General features: G+C 41.7%; 1 protein-coding gene across 1 annotated transcript in view; it reads left to right on the forward strand.

Moving 5' to 3' along the window:
* The first annotated feature begins 4,195 nt into the window (after positions 1-4,195).
* Asxl2 (ASXL transcriptional regulator 2) overlaps positions 4,196-23,341 on the forward strand; it is a 79,130-nt gene continuing 59,984 nt past the window's right edge. The window contains exons 1-2 of the mRNA XM_048436626.3: positions 4,196-4,556; positions 19,569-19,651. Coding sequence (XP_048292583.1) covers positions 4,500-4,556; positions 19,569-19,651 — 140 coding nt within the window. The 5' untranslated portion in view covers positions 4,196-4,499. The remainder of the gene's footprint in view (positions 4,557-19,568; positions 19,652-23,341) is intronic.

Consider the following 23,341-nt stretch of genomic DNA (forward strand, 5'->3'; position numbering starts at 1 on the left):
GTAAAACTATATACAATAAGATAATTATCAAGTAAGGAGTACATTTACAATGTCTAGTTCATTTGCATTTGGCAAATTTGGAGAAGCTACTGTATTATCATTGGTGAGTACAAAGTTTTATACCTAAATTATTTTCCATCATAACTTATATTAGCAATCTAAAAATATTTTGGGGGGTCTGGAGAGATGACTCAGAGGTTAAGAGCATTGGCTGTTCTTCCAGAGGTCCTGAGTTCAATTCCCAGAAACCATATGGTAGCTCACAACTATCTGTAATTTGATCAGGTTCCCTCTTCTGGCATGCAGACAGAATTCTGTATACATAATAAATAAATAAATTTAAAAAATATTTTTTGGATGTTAAAACATTTTCTTAGATAAACAACTTAAGCTTTTTATGTCTCTCAACCTCATAAATTTTACATCTATTTGTAAGTTTTTCTTTAGTTTGGTAATAATATAAACTGTAAAACTGTAACTATTTTTTTTAAACTTCATCAGAGACCTCAGAAGGATATAATATTAACTGAGTAAACAGGAAATGCAGAGCAAGCAACTTCCAAAACAATAGAAATGACAGAAACTGTCATTTCTGGCTGTCTGGACAATCACCTAAGGTTCCTCTGCAACACTGGGGTATCTGTCTTAGACCTACAGGACAAAAACTGATAGAGTGGGTGTGGCTTGTCTCTTAAAGGGACGGGACAGATCATTATAATCTGCTTATCTAAAATATATCTGTTTGACACTAAAAGCATATATAACATAGCCATAAATTTGATTGCTAGCTAACTTCTAACATACATGTATATTTTTGGTTTTTCGAGACAGGGTTTCTCTGTAGCTTTTGGAACCTGTCCTGTAACTAGCTCTTATAGACCAGGCTGCCCTCGACCTCACAGAGATCCTTCTGCCTCTGCCTCCTGATTTCTGGGCTTAAAGGCATGCACTACCACTGCCAGGCTGAAAACCTACACACTTTTAAAGGTAACATATATATCTGCATTAACACAAGTATAAAATGTGCAGTGTGCACAAGTCAGCTAAAGATGATTTTCTTGGATTCTATGTTTGTGCAGGTAAGAGACAAATGTTGACTTTATAAATCCGGTTGGATTGTATAATCAAATTGTCATGAAGACTTTGCAGCCGATTAGATTTATCGTGTCCTTTAGTTTCAGAGCTGTTCCCATATAGAGGGATCAGTTTTATATTACCTGTCCTGTATTTTTGTTTGTTTGCTTGTTTTATGTCTGTAGCTAAGATTTTTAGGAGGTGTCTCCCAATCAAATCTGATCTTTATTAATTTTGAAGAAATTCATAACTTTTTGTTTTCTGTGGAAACAAAAGCATAACCTCTTTCCCAATGTAACAATTTTTTCACTTTCATTCTAAAGTTAAGACATTCTTTAAATATATATATATATATATATTGTATATATATATTGTATAGATCTACCCAAAAAGCAGGGAAGGAAGAATCAGAAATCTAGGATTAGCTGGTTCAGTTGCAGGAACTAGCTGAAGATAAAGTTAGATTGTAATCTTGATTATAATCTTAAGAAACAGGGAGTTTCCCCTTGTGATTATTATTGATATATCATTGATATATATATATATATATACATATCTATATAAAATAGATTTTTGGCTCTATTTTTTCCTGCTAGGGGGATCCGGATTTATCCAGGTCTTTCAGAGTCAGTCATTCCTCTTGCTTGTAAGTAACCACTCACCCACACTCTTGTTAGTGACCCCAATACAAAAGTCACTGTTTCATCAAATTGGATGTTGGTGCAATTTACTTTGGTGTCTTGTGGGCTTTCTTTCTGGGGTGAGTGGATGAATGTGTTGTGTCTCTGTGTTTCCCCAGAAAATGTCTGTCACACACTGCCATTGCTATTGCTCACATAGGGTCAGAGGCATGGACTTTGAGCAGGACCACTCTATAGCCTATTCCCAGGTGATCTGACTTTAGGCAAACATTTTAGAGATGGCAAATTGGTCACAACTATGGTTACAGCTCAAGCTGTTAGCAATCTTTTCTTTCAGCTTGATTTGGGACTTCTTGAATTGACTGAGACTGAAGACACAGGCTTTGTACTGAGGTGACACATACAATAAAACTTATAGTGCTGTGAGTTATTAAATTGCTGAAAAAAATATATATACATATCAATTGCCAGAATCCTGTGATCAGTAACTGATGGTCTCTCAAACTTACTAACATTTTTTTTCTTTCTTCTTGCCATATTTTAAAGATTTATTTATTTATTATGTATACAGTCTTCTGTCTGCATGTATACCTGCAGGCCAGAAGAGGGTGTCAGATCTCATTACAGATGGTTGTGAGTCACCATGTGGGTGCTTGGAATTGAACTCAGGACCTCACGAAGAGCAGCCAGTGCTCCTAACTGCTGAGCCATTTCTCTAGCCCTCTTGTTCGCCATTTTAAACTGGGATATAAGGATGTGAGCTCAATGGTTGAGCACTTGGCTACATGTTGAAGTCCCTAGCATAAATTAAAAACATAAATTTAAAGTCGAGGTAAAGTTACCAATGTTTTTCTTAAAAAAAAAAAAACCCTACATGTAGGCTGCGTGTGATGATGCACGCACCTCTTTAATTCCAACACGCAGGAGGCAGAGGCAGGTGATCTCCGTGAGTTTCAGGCCAGTCTTAGTCTACATTCAAAGATCCACGGCCATCAGAGTTACAAAGGGAGACTCTGTTTCCAAAAGCCAAATAGGAATCCACATTTCTCACTGTGGGACCCAGGGCAGCCTGACCGCACATGATGGAGCCCAGGCCATGTGTGGCCCTGGGCAGCTTGACTACACACGGGGCCCAGACCACACAGCTACCAGGGCAGGCAGCACTGGGTTCCAGGAAAAGCCAGAAGCTGCCACCACCCAGGGAGGGCCAGCAGCTAAAGGGAAGTACCTCGTAGTCCAACCATTAGATAAGATTAGATGAGACCATCAGGTGTTCTCGGGTCTAGGATTTACCTATTCCCCTTCTGCCAAGACCCCTGGACAAATGTCAGCCAATCAGGGTCCTGAACCCTGGAAATCCCCAACCTCTGCTATAATTAAAAACCCTACCTCAACTGGGCTTGGGACTCCGCTCTCAAACACTGCTTTGGACAGAAGGAGAGTCCAAGCTTAAACTTGAATAAAGGCTTTTTGCTTTTACATATGAGTGCGGACTTTGCGGTGTGTTTTTTTGGGGGGGACCCAGTGATCTGGTCATAACAATCACATACACGCTTTTTGTTCTTTTTTGAGACGGGGTCTCATAAAACCACCTCTGGCCTGGGAACTTGCGCCACAATAACAAAAAACAAAACAAAACCAAAAACCAAAATCAAATCAACCATCCAGCTAAACAAACAAACACCTGGGATAAAACGCCACGTTCTGAATTTTTCAAGAGGGTGTTAGTGACACGAATAATGAGCAGTTCTTGACGAGACACAGCTGAATCATTCAACAAATATTTAGCGGATGCCTGATACATACAGGCACTGTGCCATGGCTGAGTTTCCTGAGGTAAGACATATCTTTGATGAGACTAAGCACATGGAAAAAAGTAAATGTGGTTTGTATAGTGCCCTGAAAAAGCCACGGAAGTTTGAGAGGCAAGGCTTGAGAGTTAAAATAACCTGTTATTTTTTTATTTTTGCTTTTTCACATCCTATATGCGAGTTTGGTAAATCAGTCTAACCTATCTCATCTATTAAACTGAGATTAGTAATAGACAGCTTGTTGTACATCTTTAAAAAGATAAGCTTTGTAAAAAGGAACTTAGGGCACGATGGTGCATGCCTGTAACTATCAGTAACGGGGGCGCCTGTGCCACAATTAAATAAAACATGAAGTTTCTTGCAATGGTACTTGGCAAGATCACTGGGGCGAGCGCCGGGCTCTTTAAGTCTGCAGAGCGCACGCGGTCCACAACCACTCAACCAGCCTTCCCAGGAAGGAGAGGCTTCCGTTTCCGCCGGCAGATCTTCGCGGTGGGTTGGCACCACCAGAAACCGACCCACAGACTCTGGGAGGCGCGCCCGTTACGCGCATGCGCCCGAGGAGGGGGCGGAGACCGGAAGTGCAGGGGCGGGGCAAAGCGCTCCAGACAGCCGGCTCTTGCGCTAAGGCCGGGGGCGCGCGCCAGTGCGCGCTCGTTCGCGCGGCGGGCTGCGTACAGTAGTGACGGCCGCGCGGGAGCGGTCACATGACCACAGCGGCTGCCTGTACAGTAAGAACCCAATATGGCAGCGGCGTTAGCAGTGGCAACAGCAGCAGGACCGGCCGCCCCGTAGACCCCCCCCCTCACTGCGCGCCTCCGCGGCCGCTCCTCGGCTGAGTTGCTTCTCCGGTCCGACTTTCCCTTTCTCCCACCTTTCCCGGCACCGCGGGAAAAGCAGTGCAGGGCGCAGCAGGCAAGGAAGGCAGCCGGAGCCAGGGCACGGAAGCCTCCGAGTCAGTTCAAGACCCGACATGAGGGAAAAGGGCCGTAGGAAGAAGGGCAGGACCTGGGCGGAGGCCGCCAAGACGGTGAGGAGGAGGGAGCGGAGGGGAAGGCCGGCAGGAGTTCTTTTTCTCGTCGGCTGCTCGTCGCAGGGGAAGGGAGGTCACTTGGCCCCGCGACCGGGCTGAGGGGCACGAAAGCGCGCGCAGAGGGCGGCGGTTAGGGTCGCGTTGACGAGCCCTAAGGAGACCGAGGCGCCGGTCGCGCGGCTGCCGCTTCTCACGGGAGCTACGACCGGACCCCTCGGTGTTCCGAGGTTGCCAGTCGGGGGTCAGGTCGCTGTCGCCCTCACACTGCTAGCCCTTGTTTCGGCACCGTGTGTTGTGCTTGCCCAGTAACCGGTTCTTCTCCCTTGTGCGCCTTGGAGAGCCCCGATTGGATGCAGACAGGAGGAGGCTTGTGCGTGCATCCAGCCCTGGAAATGAGAGGGGAGCGCTCGAGCTCGGTGGCGTTCCCCCCGCCGGAGCGGTCGTGCCACCAGACCTGGGGCCCCCTGCTTATCTGACTCGGGGAGCCAACGGGAGGTCACGAGGCTTTTGTGTTTGCGGTCCGAGCTGAAAGTGCAAGAGGTGTTTAGAAACGAAGTAACAGGTGGGACTTGGAGAATTTTTTTTTCTGTTTCCGTAGAGACCTACTCTGAATAAGGCAGCAATGCATGGTGGGACGTGTAGTTTACCCGTCCTTCACTTTTCTTTAGCTAAAGTGAAGGTGGACCGACGAAATTGTGGTTAGGGGCACCACCTCCCCCCGCGCGCAATTTTGTTTTTACGAACTTTAGAAGCCATTTAAAATGAATGAGCATTCGTGAGAAGTCTTGTTTTGAAAAAAAAAAGTTTAAAATGTGTATTTACGAAGAAACGGAACTTGAAGGAGAAACTGAAATTCCATTATTGAAGAGTGTAACAAAAATAACAGGACATTAAGTATTAGATAGCATTCAACCTCTTTTATAAATAGAGAGCATAGTGGGTTCTAATAAGTGAGCTTTATAGATTTTAAGATAGATTTTAAGGTGTAGCTTCTCTCTCTCTCTCTCTCTCTCTCTCTCTCTCTCTCTCTCTCTCTCTCTCTCTCTCTCTGTGTGTGTGTGTGTTAGGGGTGGGGCATGTGTGAATATCCATGGAGCACAGTCAGCTGAGAGGATAGCTTGTAGGAGTTGGTGTAAGTTCCCAGGATCAAACGCAGGTCATATCAGGCTTGGTGGTCAGCACTTTTACTCACTGAGTAATCTCGCTGGTCTTGGTTTATTTATTAATTTATTTTCTGGTTTTCTGAGACAGGGTTTCTCTGTATTTCTGGCAGTCTTGAACTCACCGTAACTGTAGACCACCGTTTCCTGTAGAAGACAGACCAGGCTGGCCTGGAACTCAGAGATTCTGAGTCAGCCTCCCAAGTGCTGGAATTACAAGCATGCACTATCACTGCCCGGCTCCTGATTTATATTTTTAAATGAGACTTTCAGAATTCAAAAGTAATGTTCATCGTGGAGAAATTTAGAAAAGTATCAAGAAGAAAATAAGAATTTAGTCAATTAATTCTTTTACTGCCTAGTCCTTTTTATTTCCCCAAATCTGAAATCTGTTATTAATTCAATCTGTATTTTGTCTTGTAAACCATGTGTATTTGTTTTGCTGAATGTTTTTCCTATATATATTTACTTATTTTGGGGGATAGAACATAAATGATTGTTTCTTTCCTTTCCCTCATTAGTGCTGGATTTATAGGCACGCACCACCATGCCCACTTTAATGGGATGCTGAGGATAGAACCCAGGGTATCATGTATACTAGGCAAATGCTCTAACAGTTGAACTATACCCTCAGCCCATCTAGAATATGTCTTTGTGACTATGTGGATGTGTGGATGCTTTCCTCTAAAAGACAACTAGAAATTTTTTTTTTTTTTTTTTTGGCTGTGAGGAGTTTCTCTACAGAAGTTTTACTTCTTACTTCAGGGGCGCTTCATGATTACTTCCTGTTAATAAAAGAGAAGGTACTATTTTAGTTATAAGCCTGCAGATCCCAAAATTAATTATGTGAATTAATTTTACTTATTTATTAGGCTTTAGTTTTTTGAGACCAGGTTTCACTTTGTAACCCAGGCATGCTTTAGCATTGGAAGTAGTAAGATCACATCTCAGCAGTCTCTGTATCTTCTTATTTATTTTTTTTTGAGATGAACTCTCTTCTGAAGCCCAGCCTAATTAAGAGTCATTGTATAGTCCAGACAGGCCTTAAACTTGAGGTGATATCTTGCTTCAGCCTCCTCAGGACTGGGATTATATGCACATTAACTACCATGTTTGATTCAGTCTCTACAGTAATTTGTGAGTTATGATCTTCTTGGGTTAAATAGTTTAATGATTAGGAGATTGTGACAGGAAGAAGAGTTTTGTATCTTTCTCATTTCTTGAAGTAATAAATTAGAACATTAGCTTATTTTGTGCCCCGGATACCTATTTGAAAGTAGTGTTTAAAAGATAGAAAATAGTTTGGGAAGATGGCTCAGTGTTTAAAGAGCACTTGTGTAGGAAGACACCTTTACATATCGCCTCCCCATTAAAAAATTAATTTATTTCACTTTTCTGCTTTTTTGGAGGAGGGATGTCTTATGTATATGTGTAGGTGTGCATGTGGAGGTCAGAGGATGAAATCAGGTGCTTTTTTCAGTTACCATAGTTACTAGGGCAAGGTCTCTCACTAAATGGAAACCTGCCAGTTGGTCTACATGTTTTTTTTTGTTTGTTTGTTTTGTTTTGTTTTGTTTTTTTGAGACAGGGTTTCTGTATTGCTTTGGAGCCTGTCCTGGAAGTAGCTCTTGTAGACCAGGCTAGCCTCGAACTCGCAGAGATCTGCCTGCCTCTGCCTTCCAAGTGCTGGGATTAAAGAAGTGCGCCTCCACCGCCCAGCAGTTGGTCTACATGTATATCTGGCCAGCTTGCCCAGGGCTCCCCCATCTCTGCTTTCTAAGCACTAATATTATAAGATGGGGCCACCATGCACACCTGCTCTAAAGTTTTTAAAACTGTATTTTATGTATATGTGTATTTTGCATGTCTGTGCACTACATGAATACCTGGGGTTAGAAGTCTGGTCTTGGGACTGCAGTAAGCTGCCTGCCATGTGGGTGTTGGGAACTGAACCTTGGTCTTCTGGAAGAGCGCCTTTATCCACTAGATGATCTTCGTAGCCTGCAATTCACACCGTGATTTCTGGGCCTTGTGCTTGTGCTGTAAGTGCTGTATGCCTCTGAGCCATTTTCCCATTCCTCTGTTATGTTTCATATTTCTCTTGAAAGTCTACATACTCCTACCTTGTTAAAGGCTAAAAGTAAAAATCTACTTTGGATATTTAAGTTAAAAATTTCTAGAGAGCCATGTTGGCAGGGTTAGAATCCAGCATGTTGGAGGCAGAGGCAGAAATAACTTGTTATTTTGTTATCAAGGCCAGCATGGGTAGGTAACCACCTTTGCCCCCCAAAAGAAAGTGAAAAACAAATAGTATTTTCTACAAAAGGAGCTACTGCTGTATCTCCTAGATTATGAAGAACTGAGAAAATCTCAACTTTTTCTTTCTTTTTTTTTGGTGGGGGGGGAGGAATCTTTTCAAGACAAGGTTTCTCTGTGTAGCTTTGGAGCCTGTCCTGGAACTTGCTCTGTAGACCTGATGACTTGGAACTCACAGAGATCCTCCTACCTCTATCATCTCCCAAGTGCCGGGATTAAAGCATGCACTGCCCCACCACCACTTGGAGAGAAAATTTCAGATTTGCAGAACTGCCTACTGCCTTTTGTTTTGTTTTGTTTTGTATTTTTACTTTTTACTATTTATTTCTGTGCATTGGTGTTTTGCCTGCATGAGGATGTGGGGTACCCTGGAACTGGAGTTACAGACAGCTCCAGCTGTGAGCTGCCATGTGGGTGCTGGGAATTGAACCTGGTTCTTCTGAGAGAGAAACCAGTGTTCTTAACCACTGAGCCATCTCTCCAACAACCCCCTTTGCTTTTTTATTTCTTTTCCTTGTTTTTTTTTCTGTCTTGGTTGGAACTCTAGCTCTCTAGACCAGGTTGGCCTTGAACTCATAGAGATCCTCTTGCCTCTGCTTCCTGAGTGCTGGGATTAAAGGCCTGTGCTGCCACCTCCGTCCCCTCTTGCTTTGATTTTTTTTTGAGATGTTTTCTCTGTGTAGCCCTAGCTGTCCTTGAGTTTACTATGAAGACTAGGCTGACTTCAAACTCTTAAGAGATCCTCCTGCCTCTGACTCTGAAGTGCTGGGTTTAAATACATGGGCCACCACTGCCCAGCTGCAAACTGCTTTTTCTTTCTTTCTTTCTTTCTTTCTTTCTTTCTTTCTTTCTTTCTTTCTTTCTTTCTTTCTTTCTTTCTTTCCTTCCTTCCTTCCTTCCTTCCTTCCTTCCTTCCTTCCTTCCTTCTTTCTTTCTTTCTTTCTTTCTTTCTACTTTATTTAACCTTATTTCATGTACATTGGTATAATGATGTCAGCTTCTCTGGAACTGGAGTTACAGACAGCTGTGAGCTGCCATGTGGGTGCTGGGAATTGAACCCTGGTCCTCTGGAAGAGCAGCCAGTGCTCTTAACCACTGAGCCATCTCGCCAGCCCCCTGCAAACTGCTTTTTCAACCACTGATTTTATATGCTTTTAAGGGGAAATTTTGTTATCAGTGAAATGACATTCTGTTTTTGTTTCCATTTTAATACAGGGTTTTATGTATCCCAGGTTGACCTCACATTCCAAGTAACCTATAATTACCAATTCTGAGATGAATAGGTATGCAGTTCCAACACCTGGATTTTATTAAATGCACATATTGTCTAGAACTAGGGTTTTGTAGCACATACCTAAAATTCTGTATTTGGGAAGCTCAGGCAGAAGGGTCTCAAAGTTTGAGGCCAGCCTGGATTACATAATGAGACCTTGTCTATACCTTCTTTTTTTTTTTTTTTTTTTTTTTTTTGAGACAGGGTTTCTCTGTAGCTTTGGAGCTTGCCCTGGAACTAGCTCTTGTAGACCAGGCTGGCCTCGAACTCACAGAGATCCGCCTGCCTATGCCTCCGGAGTGCTGGGATTAAAGGTGTGCGCCACAACCGCCCGACTGTCTATACCTTCTTAAAGAAAATAATAATAATAATAAAAAAAACTGTGGCAAGAGGTGAAAATGTGACTATAGAAATTGATCAGTGCGGACTGGGGAGATGACTCAGTGCTGATTGCTCTTCTAGGCGACGTGGGTTCAATTCTCAGCACCCATGTATAGTTTATAACTGTCTGTAACTCTGGTTTCAGGGGACCTGACACCCATGGCAAAACACCAATACACATAAAAGATAAAAATAAATTTAAAAAATTTTAAAAAAATTTTAATTTTCAATCATAGCTGGGTGGTGTTGGTTGGTGCATACCTTTAATCCCAGAGCTCAGGAGGCAGAGGCAAGCAGATCTCTGAGTTAGAGTCCAGCCTGGTCTATAGAGGGAGTTCCAGGACAGCCAAGGCTACACAGAAACCCTTTCTTGAAAAATTAAAGTTATCAGTACAAAAATCTGCCTTTGTTATTTTACAAGAGTTCTACTTTCATATTCTTTCCACATGGTAGAGTTTGTTATTCTATAAAGTTTCTAGTATTATGTATTTTCTTATTTTTGGTTCAGTGTGATTCATCATGTTTCTCGTATTGTCCCAGGTTACTGAATGTACTAAACTTTTTTCAATTTGATTTTAATAGTATTTCATTCTTTAAATCAAATATAGAAGCCCCTGTGGTGCCTCATGTCTATAGCCCAAGCACTCAGCTCAGCAGGATCAGAAATTCAAGGCTAACTTCAGCTATGTAAAGTTTGAGGACATCCTGGGCTACATGAAACTTCCTCAGAAATGAAACAAAAACGAATTCCATAAAATTTATATAAACTCATTATTTAAAAAATAAAAACAAGTAGTTAATTTCAGTTGAGTCTGGTTTACTGAAAAGTGTGCATACAAAATTACCAAAAATGCTTAGTTTGGAGCTGGAGGGATGGCTCAGTGTAAGAGCACTTGTTTCTCTTTCAGAGGACCTAGCTAGCTAGGTTCAGTTCCCAGCATCCACATGGTGGTTCATAACCATTGGTAACTCCAGTTCTAGGATCCAATGCTTTCTGCTGACCGTTGGGCCAAGCACACAGGAGGTACACATTACGCATATACATGCAGGTAAAACACTCATAAAATAAATACTTTTTTTAAAAAATATTTTAATGGCTGGAGAGACAGCCGTGGGTGCTGGGAACCGAACTCTTATATTTTTGGTTGTGAGCCTAGCCTTTAACGGCTGAGCCATCTCTCCAGCCCAAAATAAATATTTTTTAAAATGCTACTTCTATGCTTGGCATTTTGCTAAATATGCAAGCAGGTGAAGGTGTATATTACATAAAGTTCTAATTTGCTTCATGAATGTCATGTATATCTTCTCATGTCAAGAACTAAATAGCTGCCATCTTCCTGTTTAGACAAAGTCTCATGGTGGCAGGGTTAGAGAGAGTGTGCAAGTGTTAGCTTGCAAGCCAGTACACAGACACAAAGAAACAAACTGGGCCAAGGTAGTACAAGTGCCCTATGCCCAAGGACCTACTTTGTTGTTTTGTTTTTTTTTTTCAAGGCGGTTTCCTTGTAGATCTGACTGTCCTGGAATGTGTTCTGTGTACCAGGCACGGACCACCAATATCTGGCTAAGATTGATCTGTCTGTCTATTCGTCCATCTAATCTAATAGAGACTGGGTCTCTACATACCACTGGCTGTCCTGGAACTTGCTCTGTAGACCAGACTGGCTTTGAACATGAACTCAGAGATCTGCCTGCTTCTGCCTTCCAAGTGCTGGGGATCAAAGGCGTATGCTAGCACTCCTGGCTTAAGATATACTTCTTTTGGGGCTGGAGAGATGGCTCAGAGGTTCAAAGCACTGACTCCTCTTCCAGAGGTCCTGAGTTCAATTCCCAGCAACTCACAGTCATCTATAATGAGATGTGGTGCCCTCTTCTAGTATGCAGGCGTACATGGAAGGAATGTTGTATACATAATAAATAAATAAATCTTAAGAAAAGATACACTTTTAATTTATTTATTTATTTTTTTTTATTCAAGACAGGATTTCTCTGTGTAACAGCCCTGGCTGTCCTGAAACTCGCTTTGTAGATCAGGCTGGCCTCAAACTCACTGAGATTGTCCTGCCTCTGCCTTCCAAATGCTGGGATTAAAGGCGTGCACCACCACCACCTGGCAAGACATACTTCTTAAAACCAGGCCCTACCTTGCGGGCGTCATGGTGGCACATGCCTTTAATCCCAGCACTTGGGAGGCAGAGGCCAGCCTGGCTACACAGAGAAACTACTGTAACCAGACCCTACCTCTTCAACATTCCTGCTATCTTGAGAAAGCTATCAGATTACAGATCCATCTATGAATTTATCCTTTGAAGTCATGCCTTCATGATCCATTTCACTAACCTGAACCCCCCCACACCTGAACACTGATTTATTAGGAACCAAGACAACACTGGACTCTTTTGGGGAGACATTTTATGTCAGAATTATAATGGTGTCTGTGTTGTCATGTGCTAAAAATATTCCATGGCCATTGAGTACCTAAAATGACTACTGTGATTAAGAACTATATTTAATTAAAAATTTTTTTGGTTTTGTTTTATTTTTCAAGACAGAGTTTCTCTAGCATTGGAACCTGTCCTGGAACTTGAAGCTCTGTAGACCAGGCTGGCCTTGAACTCACAAATACCGGTTTCTGGCCCCCCCCCCCCCCCCAGTGCTGGGATTAAAGGTATGAGCCACCACTGCCCAGTTTGTTTAATTTTAATTACTATTAATTAGGCTGGGTGGTGGCCATTTAATCCCAGCACTCAAGGAGACAGAGGCAGGCAGATCAGCCTGGTTTTCAAGAGCTTAGTTCAGGACAGGCTCCAAAGCTACAGAGAAACCCTGTCTCAAAAAAACCAAACCAAACCAAACAAAAACCCTCCAGTATGTGACTAGTGGGTGTTATTGGATAATACAGAGGTAAAGTAATTTCTTCTGTTTATTGACCATTATTATATTCTACCTCCTACCTTCAATACTGGGGATTGAATTTAGGGCCTTGTGTTTGCTAGTCAGGTGCTACATTCATGTGCATCCATAGTATGGTGCCCCTGACCCTCATTTTAAGTTTTGAGACAGTTGCCCAGACTGGATTTGAACTTACTGTGTAGCCCAGGCTGGTCCTGCATCAGTCTCCTGAGTAACTGGTATTGCAGATGTACTCCAGCATGTCTTACTATTTGTAATTTTTGCCACTAAACTTGGTTGTTCATATCTTTTTCTTTTTCTCCATATTATTTCCTGATCTTTAAAATTTTAGTTTTTATTTATATGTATGTGCTTGTCTCTGTGTGTCTGCCATGTGTGTGTGCAGGTACCTGCAGAGTCTAGAAGAGGGTGTATTGATGTGGGTTTTCCTTCTGTATGCTGTGAATATGTCTACAGGGAAGCTGGAGTTAGAGCAGAGAGCTGCCTGGATTGGGTTCTGGGACCCAACCAACTTGGGTCCTGGAAGAACAAAATATTCTTAAACACTGAGTTCTCTCTCCAGTCCCTATTTCCTGGTCTGTCTTTTTAAAGACATGTACCTCTCCACTGTTGGGATTTCCTTCATGTCAGTTTTTAAGCCTTTTATATATCAAGGTATTTGTTATATTACAGATTTACAGAGCTGTTTCTCTGTTTTGTCTTTTGAACAGGTTCAGGGAGATTTTTCTTTTGTGTCCTAGTTTTCTTTTTTTTTCCTTTTTCTTTTCTTTCTTTCTTTCTTTTTTTTTTTGAGACAAGGTTTCTCTGTAACTGCCCAGACTTCCTGGAATTTGCTTTGTAGACCAGGGTGGCCTTGAACTTACAGAGATCTACCTGTTTCTAAGCCTTTCACCTGCCTCTGCCTTCCAAGTGTTTGCATTAAAGGCATAGGCAGCTACCACCCAGCCTATACAAATATTTTTAATTTGTGTTTGGTGCAAAGTGAAGGTCAGAGGACAGCTGACCTTCATTTGGGGTGCGTACGCAGAAGACAGCTTTTGTGAATTGGTTCTTTCCTTCTGTGGTTTCCATGGGTTTTGTAAGGAGAAAAATAAATATGCAGTGGTGAAGGGAAAGCGCTTCAGTCCATTGAGGCTGGACTCCCTGCAGCTAGCTGTGAAAGGCTAAGTTCTTGAAGTGTCTCTGAACTTTTACCAACACTCACTGCCAGACACACAAAGAATGACCTTGAACTTCTGATCCTTCCACCTCTGCCTTCTAAATATTGGAGTAGATCACTATCTGACTTGTTCTTTTATTATTTATTATTCAGATTCTGATAGTATATCTTTTTTGCTTTGAAAACTTTTAGCTATTCTTTTAGAGTATTGTTTGCTAGCAACAGACTCTTAGTGGGAGAGATCCTTGATACAACTTCCAGGTTTGGTAATTCTGTAAGAAGACTCGTGGGACTCTACTAATAGTTGTCATTTATTATGGCAAAGGATTCAGTTCAAAACTAGGTATGGTAGAAACAGACCATAGTACATGGTCCTATGATCACAGTACTTGGGTGATATGGAAGCAGGATTTGATTGAGATCTTTTTTTAAAGGAGGGAAAAAAAGACAAGGCTGGAAAGATGATTCACTTAGTCAAGGGCACACAAGCATGAGCCCCTGAGTTTGGGTCCTTGGCATCCACATAAAAAACCAGAAATGGTAATGTATGCTTGTAATCCTAGGCTTGGGAAGGAAAACAGGCAGATCCCTTCCCTGGAATTCACTGGCCAACAAGTGAGCCAGGCCTAAGTGAGAATGTCTCAAAAAGGAAGATGGAGGGCCACTAAGGGAAGTAAATATACTTGAGGTTGACCTTTGGCTTCCACCCACAGGTACACATACATAAATGTGTATTTACACAGAAAACTCAAATTGAAGTGAGTAGAGTAAAATATGGAGGAAGGTTTCGAATGTTTTCAGAGTAGGATCACACTGGTTAGTTCTCCAGAAATGAATTAAGACTAGGAGTAAATGTTGTCTACCATGAAACAGAACCAAGGAGTTTTTATTGAACAGTAGTACATATCATGATTTCCAATTTCTAGAAGGAAAGCAGATGTTCCAATAATCACATGGTTTGTACAGAGCATTGCTCTCCAAATCCAAGTTTCCATGTACCAGCCAATGGTCATTTTGGAAGCAGGACAAAATAAGGATAACAGTTAATTCCTTATAATAAAGAATAACTTTATTTTTTAATTTTTTTTTTCAAGATAGTTTTTCTGTGTAGTTCTTGCTGTCCTGGAAATCGCTCTTAGACCATGCTAGCCTTGAACTCCAGAGATCTGCCTGCCTATGCCTCCTAAGTGCTAGAATTAGTGGTGTGATCACCACTACCCAGAAAGGAATAATTTTATTTTTTTAAAAATTTTAAGCATGTATGTGTATGTGTACATGTGCACACCCTCACGTGAGACATGCGCATGTGCCTGTGCCTGTAGAGGTCAGAGTTCTTGTATCCCCATGGAGCTGGAGGTACATATAAGTAGTTGTGAGCTACCTGATGTGGTGGGTCCTCCAGAAGAGCATTTTGTGTTAGTATTCAGGCTTGTGGACTGACCTGACTTTGTGGTAAAAGTCCTCAGCTGTAGCCACCAATCACCACTTGTGCATATTCAGTATCTTCCCTTTTAAAAGGGCCCTGCCCACTCCCACCCCTCCCTCTTTCTCTCTTTGTCTCTATCTCTCTGCCTCTCCCTCTTTTTTTCCTTCCTTCCTTCCTTCCTTCCTTCCTTCCTTCCTTCCTTCCTTCCTTCCTTCCTTCCTTCCTTCCTTCCTTCCTTCCTTCCTTTCTTTCTTTATTTGAGACTGGGTTTCTGTGTAGCCTTGGAGCCTGTCCTAGAACTAGCTTTTGTAGACCAGGCTGGCCTCCAACATACAGAGATTCACTTGCCTCTTGCTTCACAAATGCTGGGACTCTCTCCCTCTTTTCTCTCTTCTCTTTCCCCAGAGTCCTGTCTCCCCTCTCCCCTCCCCTCTTTCCCATTCACTTTCTCCCAATAAACCCCTCCACCTGAGCTTTCTTCCCTCCCTCCCTCCCTTCCTCCCTCCCTCCCTCCCTCCCTCCCTCCCTCCCTCCCTCCCTCTCTTGATGCAGGGTTTCTCTGTGTAATTCTGGCAGCCCTGTAGACCAGGCTGCCCTGGAACTCCTAGAGATCAGTCTGCCTCTGCCTTCTGAGTGCTGGGATTAAATTTGTGCATCACTATCACCACCCAGCTAGTTTTCATTTTGAAGTGCCTACGTTCCTTTCTTTCTCCTTCTGCCATTCCTTCCTCCTTCTTTCATTCCTTCCTCCTTTCCACCAGGATGGTTTTTCTGTGTAAAGTTCAGTTTCTGAGTTCTCATAGTGTTTTATGAAACTCATAGTGGGAAAGCAGTGTCTCGACCTCATTTTGTTCCTCAGTTGCAAATATCAGGTAGTATAAGTTTGAATGATGAAGCAGTTGTTAAAACTGTATCTGGCTCTCATGTTGGGATCAAAATTTGGAATGTCTAGGATTTCCTTTTGTCTTGGTTTGGGAAGTTATTTCTGTCATTGGTAAAAGTAGTTCATTGACTCCAATTCCCTTTTATTTTGATGTTCTAGGAAGACTTAAGATGGTTGTGAGCCACCATATGTGTCTTGGGTAGTTGAACTCCCAACCTTTGGAGATCAGGCAGTGCCCTTAACCCCTGAGGCATCCCTCCAGCCCTATACTGTTGTTTTAAACCTTCCTTTCCCCCATGTTTAATCGTTGTCATAAGAGTAGTTTGTAAATTGTATCTTGTAGCTTGAACAGTTCTAGTAGAATTTTTTTGTGTGTGTGCATGTGTGTGTGTGTGTGTGTGTGTGTGTGTGAGAGAGAGAGACAAGACACACACACACACAGAGACACACACACACAGAGACACACACAGAGACAGACAGACAGACAGACAAGACAAGACAAGACACTGCCCTCCTTTGGTTAGAATACGGTAGCTGTTTTGGAAAACTACTAGCCTACACAACTTGTGATAGAAGAATATAATATAGTATGCCTCCTTTGGGATCCTTCCCACCTTCATAAGCTTTCCTCACTTTTCCTTACTAAATCTACACTTGCTGAAGTTAAAAAAAAAAAGAATGTAATTGTTTAGTCTTTTTACTCCGAAATATTTTGATTTTTCTTCTTAGGTTTTTCTAGTGTATGTATATATTTTTCTCATTCTTCTTATTTTATTAGGGGAATTAAGATAATTATAAGCTGGATTTCTGTGAGTTTGAGTCTAGCCTAGTCTACAAAGTGAGTTCTAGGAGAGCCAGGACTGTTACACATAGAAATCCTGTCTTGAACCCTCCTCCCCAAAAAGATAATTAATTGTAAACAAAAAATTGTTATCAAAAGGAGAAACTGTCCTTTTTTGTTTTTAGTATTTATTTGTGAGGTTATATACACATAGCTCAGAAAATAACTCTCCATGTGGGTCTTGGGAATTGAACTCAGGTCAATAGGCTTGGCAGCAAGTGCTCTTACCTGTTGATCCATCTCAGCATCCCAGGTCCTGTTTTTGTTTTGTTGCCCAGCTGACATGGAACTCATTATGTAGCCCAGACTGACATTGAATTTTCTGCAGTATTCATGTCTCTCTCTTAAGTGCTGTACTTATGGGCATGAACCACTTTGAGGGAGAGACAAACTCTACATATTTAGTCTAGGCTGGCTATTTACTAACTCTTGGTACTGCTGCCCAACTTTCTATAGTGCAGTAATTACTGTCACATGCTAGTCTGGCCAGTTTAACCAAAGTACTATTGCATGTAAACATACGTGTTTTACTCAGGATATTTTACTCTTGTTTTTTCTTGTAGTATAGTGTAATTTCTGAACAGAGCAGTGATTTTTTTTTTAATCATGAGTTTTGAAATTTATGATTATTTTCTATTTCTGTGTGTTTTTGTTTAATTAGTCGAAATTAGTTATTTATAGTGAAACTGCAGAAAAAAACAAAAGGCTAATAGCCCAAGAAAAGCACACTATTTGTTTATTTCATCCGAGTAGTACTGGTAAAATTTTTGAAGCTGACATCAGAAATAGGATGTGACAAGGATTATTGGTGAGCAGGGGCAATCTTGCTCTAGCATTCTCAGTGCTAAACTTAAAGGCATACATCACCATTTCTTGAAGCATAGTTGCTTGTGTCTCAGAATGTTAACATTTGCTATTTTGGGTCTGTTGTATGTAGTTGCTTTTGTGAGTTCTGTTGAGTGATTTCAGATGATGTATTTGACATTTTGATACTGTTAGGATCTTACAGCCCAGGATATCTCATTGAGTAGAATGCTACATAGTCCTTGAATCCATCTACCAGCGGATGTAGAGTGTCTGAAATCCTAGCGCTGGGGAGATCGAGATAGGATCAGACGTTCAAGGGCTTTCTTGGCTTTGTAGGTACTTGTGGGCAACTTGGGCTAGAGAATCTGTCCTCAAACTAAACTGAAACAAAACATCAAATGCTTGTTTAAATCCTATGGAGATATTTTTTTTGCTTTTGAGACAAGAGTCTTCTTTATTTTTATTTATTTTTTATATATACAGTGTTCTGCCATGTATCTCTGCAGGCCAGAAGAGGACCCAGATCTCATTACAGATGATAGTGAGCCACTACCATGTGGTTGCTGGGAATTGAACTCTGGAAGAGCAGCCTGTGTTCTTAATCTCTGAGCCATCTCTCCAGGCACCCCTGACCCCCTGCACATCAGACAAGTCTTATTATAGCCTTGGCTGGGCTTGAACTCACAGAGTTCTACTAACCACTACCTCCAGTGTTGGGATTAAAGGAATGTGCTACCATGCCTGGCATTAGCTTGAACTCCCAAGTTTCTACTAATCTTCTGTATTCTTTAGAACTTTTGCAGCTGTCTGCATCTATTTTGTGTTTAAGTCAGTCAGTAACTAGTTTCAAAGTGTGGTCTTGGTCTATAGCTGCTGCCATGTGGATTTCTTTAAGTTCAAAGGCCAGTCTGGTCTACAAAGTGAGTTCCAGGACAGCTAAGTCTATTACACAGAGAAACCCTGTCTCGGGGGTAAAAAAAAATGAAGAATGGATTTAACTTACTTGATGGTATAGTTCATTTGGTGGGGAACATGATGGTGGAGGTTTGAGGTCATATAGTTTTAGTCCTAAAGCAGTTAGTTTAGTCCTAAAGAGTTTAGTTTAGTCCTAAAGAGTTTTTTTTTTAAACAAAGGTGTTTTCTTTCTTTCTTTATTATGTATGCAATATTCTGTCTGTGTGTATGCCCTCAGGGCAGAAGAGGGTACCAGACCTCATTACAGATGGTTGTGAGCCACCATGTGGTTGCTGGGAATTGAACTCAGAACCTTTGGAAGAGCAGGCATTGCCTTTAACCTCTGAGCCATCTCTCCAACCCAAGCAGATACAGTTTTAATATAGTTATATAAATAAGTGTTTATTTATTTCAGAATTTATTGTTTGCCTATGTAGTAGTAGTTTTTGATAGAAATGTGAAAATAGATAATTTTTTTCTTTTTAGGTTTTTCGAGACATGGTTTATCTGTAGTGCTGGCTGTCTTGGAACTCACTCTGTAGACCAGGCTGGCCTCTGAGCTTTTAAGAAATCCACCTGCTTCTGCCTTCTGAGTTCTGGGATTAAAGGCGTGTGCTACTGTGTATAGTGTGTTAGGCCACAGGTAGGGATATGATACGGGAGTGGAGACTAAAAGTAAGCAATTTCATATTCATTAATTAAAACATTAATTTTAGTCTTTTGATCAATTTCTGCTTCAGAATTTAACTTACTGTTTGTGATTTATGAAGAGTTCTGGGTGAAGTCTCTAGATACGTATGTTTTAGATCTAGTTATTGACATAGTTATAATAACAAACAATTATAAGAATGAGAACTTAAAATAAGAATTTATTGTATTATTTCCTTGTTTCTTAGGTCTTAGAAAAATATCCTAATACACCTATGAGTCATAAAGAAATTCTTCAAGTTATCCAGAGAGAAGGGTTAAAGGAAATCAGGTGAGTTATTAAAATACTACTAGTAATAATTATGCTTGTATTTATTAGTATTCTTTGTCTAAATGATTCCTTGGTTAGTATGGTATACTTTATGAACTTCCAGTTTTTTCAGCTATCAATCCTTGGGGTTTTTAAGTCATAGCATTTATAAAACTAAAAATAAGTAAAGTAAATCCTTTATGAGAAAGTAAGTAGCTGTCTTTCAAAGCACATGCACTTTGATTCTTAGGAAAACCTGGAGTCATCTTTAAGCCATCACCTATCACTTTGTGCTTTGTATATGCTGAGCTCAGTAATTGGGTAAAAATTATTACATGACAGCCTCAGAAGTAGGCAGTAAGAAATAAGATTTATTAAAGAAATGGAAAAGATCTTTGTTTGTCAAGATGCTGGGCTTCATGATATACTTATAGTCTAAGATGCTTGTCAGAGGCTAAGGTTGGACGATCACTTGAGCCTGAGTTCTAGATCAGCTTGGATAACATAGCAAGATCCCCCCCCCCCAAACAAACAAACAAAAAACCAAATAAATAGGACTGATAAGATGTCTCAAGGAGTTAAAGCTCTTGCCAGTTTGATGACCCCCAAGTTCAGTCTCCAGAACTCACAGTGGAAGAAAGGAGATGACTTCTGAAAGTTGTTCTTTGATCTCCACGCTCTCTCTCTCTCTCTTTTTCTCTCTGTCTTTCTCACACACACATACACACACACATGCATGCGCGCTTGTTTAAAAATCAATAAATGTGAACTGGAGAGATGGCTCAGAGGTTAAGAGCACTGACTGCTCTTCCAGAGGTCCTGAGTTCAATTCCCAGCAACCACATGGTGGCCCACAGCCATCTGTAATGAGATCTGGTGCCATCTTCTGACATGAAGGCATACATGCAGGCAGAACACTGTATATAATAAATTTTTAAATCTTAAAAAAAAATAAATGTTTAATGTGTTAATAGGGTCAAAGATACTACCCTTTGATTTCTAAGAGTCTTGTTTTGTTAGCATATAATAGTCATTGCATAATTAAGATTGTCATTAAGAATTGTTAAAATTATGTCAGATTCGTTGTGAATTTTGAGACAAATTTGACCATCTACATTGAGAATATTTTATTAACATAAGACATTTGAAACAAAAATAGACCAAAAAATGTTAGATTTGGTGGGGCACATTTGTAATCTCAGTGTTCAGGAAGCTGAGACAAGTGCCCGACCCGCCTCAGCTACTTGTTGAATAGCAGACTGGTAGCACTAACCAGCAAACTCTGTGTATTAGTTACTTTGTTGCTGTGATAACATTATGACCAAGGCAATTTATAAAAGAAAACTTTCAGCTGGGCAGTGGTGGTGGGGGCCTTTAATCCCAGCACTGGGGAGGCAGAGGCAGGTGGATCTCTGTGAGTTCCAGGCCAGCCTGGTCTATAAGAGCTAGTTTCCAGGACATGCTTCAAAGCAACACAGAGAAACCCTGTCTTGAAAAACAACAACAACAAAAAAAAAAAAAAAAAGAAAGAAAAAAGGGAAAGCTTTCAATTGGGGTTATAGTTAGAGAGTGATAGAACAGTAGTTGAGATTTGATTTACAAGTATGTGACACCATGAGCTAAACTGAATTATGTGGGTTTTTGAGACCTCAAAGCTAGTTGCACACATCCTTCAAGAAGGCCACACCTTCTAAACCTTCCCATATAATACCAACAGTTGGGGACCAAGCATTTAAGTATATGAAGCTATAGGGACCATTCTTTAAACTACCATATCCTGTTTCACAACACCAAACCAAAATAACATACAAAGCTTGTGATGTGTGTCGAGTCACCCCCACCCTACTCCGAGGCAGGTTTCTTTGTATAGCTTTTGAGCTTGTTCTGGAACTCCCTCGGTAGACCAGGCTGGCCTTGAACTCACAGAGATCGCATGCTGCCTCCTGAGTTTGCCACCTGTTAAGTATTTTTCTTAAAGGACCAACCTCTCCACTAATGTAATAATTCCAGTCAGACCAAATTAAAAGATGCCCATGTTTAATGGCTGCCAGGACTCTTGGGTGGCCTCCCGGGAGAACACTGGTGGAACATGGAGAGGGGAACAGAGAACTGAAAGACCATGGGGAACCGGGAGACCATGTGTTCATTCTCTGGAGGCAGATTAAATAGCCTGTGGGAGTGGTCTTCAGCTTCCCTGGAGGGGGTCACCCTTTGGTGGACTTTCTTTGGTGAGCTTTCTCAGATAGGAGGTAGAGTTTGGACTGAGGCAACCCCTGGGGAGGGATCTTTGAAATGGAACTTTCCGCCCAACATTCCAAAATGGATGCCAGGGGCCTGGGGTGAAGCTCCCTAACTAAACAATGCAGACTCCTTTGGATAAGGATGTTAGGAACTGAGGTAATGCTTTTAACCAAACACCACCACCATCTGGCTACTAGTGGTTCTTAATTACATGGGATCACTCTTTGTGAGATGAACTATTTCTGAAACTAATACTGAATGAGGAGCACACTGTATTGTTTAATAGGCAGACAGTTGGAATGCCACATGTCATATTTGGACAGCCCCATCACATTGAAGAGTTGCCAGTGGTGCTTCTTTGAGAAACGCTGGGTTGTGCTAAGAAATTTGAAAATAGACAATTATTTTTTTAATAAGTAGCTATTGCATGACCTAGATTTTGTTGGGAGTTTCACATTATGCACCCCAGTTCTGCTCACCTCCCTGAACCCCCCATATTCTCCCTTTGCCCCTGCAGCACCCCCACAAAATAGAATCAGAACAATGCAAGCAAACAAAAACAAGAACAAGACAAACAAAAAACTTTTTACTTCTTCTTTCCCACCTCTCCAATACCTCTTTGTTCATTCTGTTGGCACTGGGGGCCTTGGTGTGGGTGTGTGTATAGTGTACCCTTTTATCCCATCACCTTTACTAGCAAATCTTGATTACAGTGAGTCATTGGTCTGGTTCATCAGTGGATCCTCACTGGAACTCCTCTGGTATATCCTGTGACTGCCCTGAGTTGTGGAGATGCTGGGGGTATTGTTCCTTAAGACCAGTCCCTTCATAAACTGTAGCAGGTCCTCAATGGGTTAGACACTAGGATGGGCCAACCCAAGGCCCCCACTTAGCCTGAATGGTGACTGAGCTAGTCATTCAGGGCCACTGGGGCCATCCACCTCAGGTGAGAGGGTGAAGTCAGCTTCCCTATGTCCATGCCCTCAGCGTTGGTTCACTCTTGCCTGCAGTAAGGGGTGAGGCCAGCTCTCTTGCTGCTGTATCTAAGAGGCAAAGCCAACTTTTCCTAGGCTAATGAAGGGCGGGACTGGCTCAGCATTGCCTTTTAATTTCATCTTGAATGGTTCCTATGGGCCCCTGAGGTGATGTGTCATAGATATCAACATAGACAACCCCCTTCACCACCCCCCCCCCAAAACTGGACCTCAGACCAAGATATGGTCCTCAACAACAGCCGGGTCTGGATGTCATCATCGCCCCAGGTGGCAGTGCAGGCCACTGAGATCAGCATGGGCGCTTGGACAACAGGGCCCCAGACCTTCAGTTGTTTGCATGGCCTACAAAGATAACAGGAACCTAAGAAGTCAGCACAGACCCTGACTGCAGTAGAATCACAGATCCAGACGTAGGCCTCAGCTGTAGATCTGGCTTGGACGTGACATTGGCATCACCGTGACATTGGCTCACACT

This window comes from Myodes glareolus, chromosome 6 (genome assembly GCF_982192425.1).
Source record: "Myodes glareolus chromosome 6, mMyoGla1.1, whole genome shotgun sequence".
In the NCBI taxonomy this organism is placed as follows: domain Eukaryota; kingdom Metazoa; phylum Chordata; class Mammalia; order Rodentia; family Cricetidae; genus Myodes; species Myodes glareolus.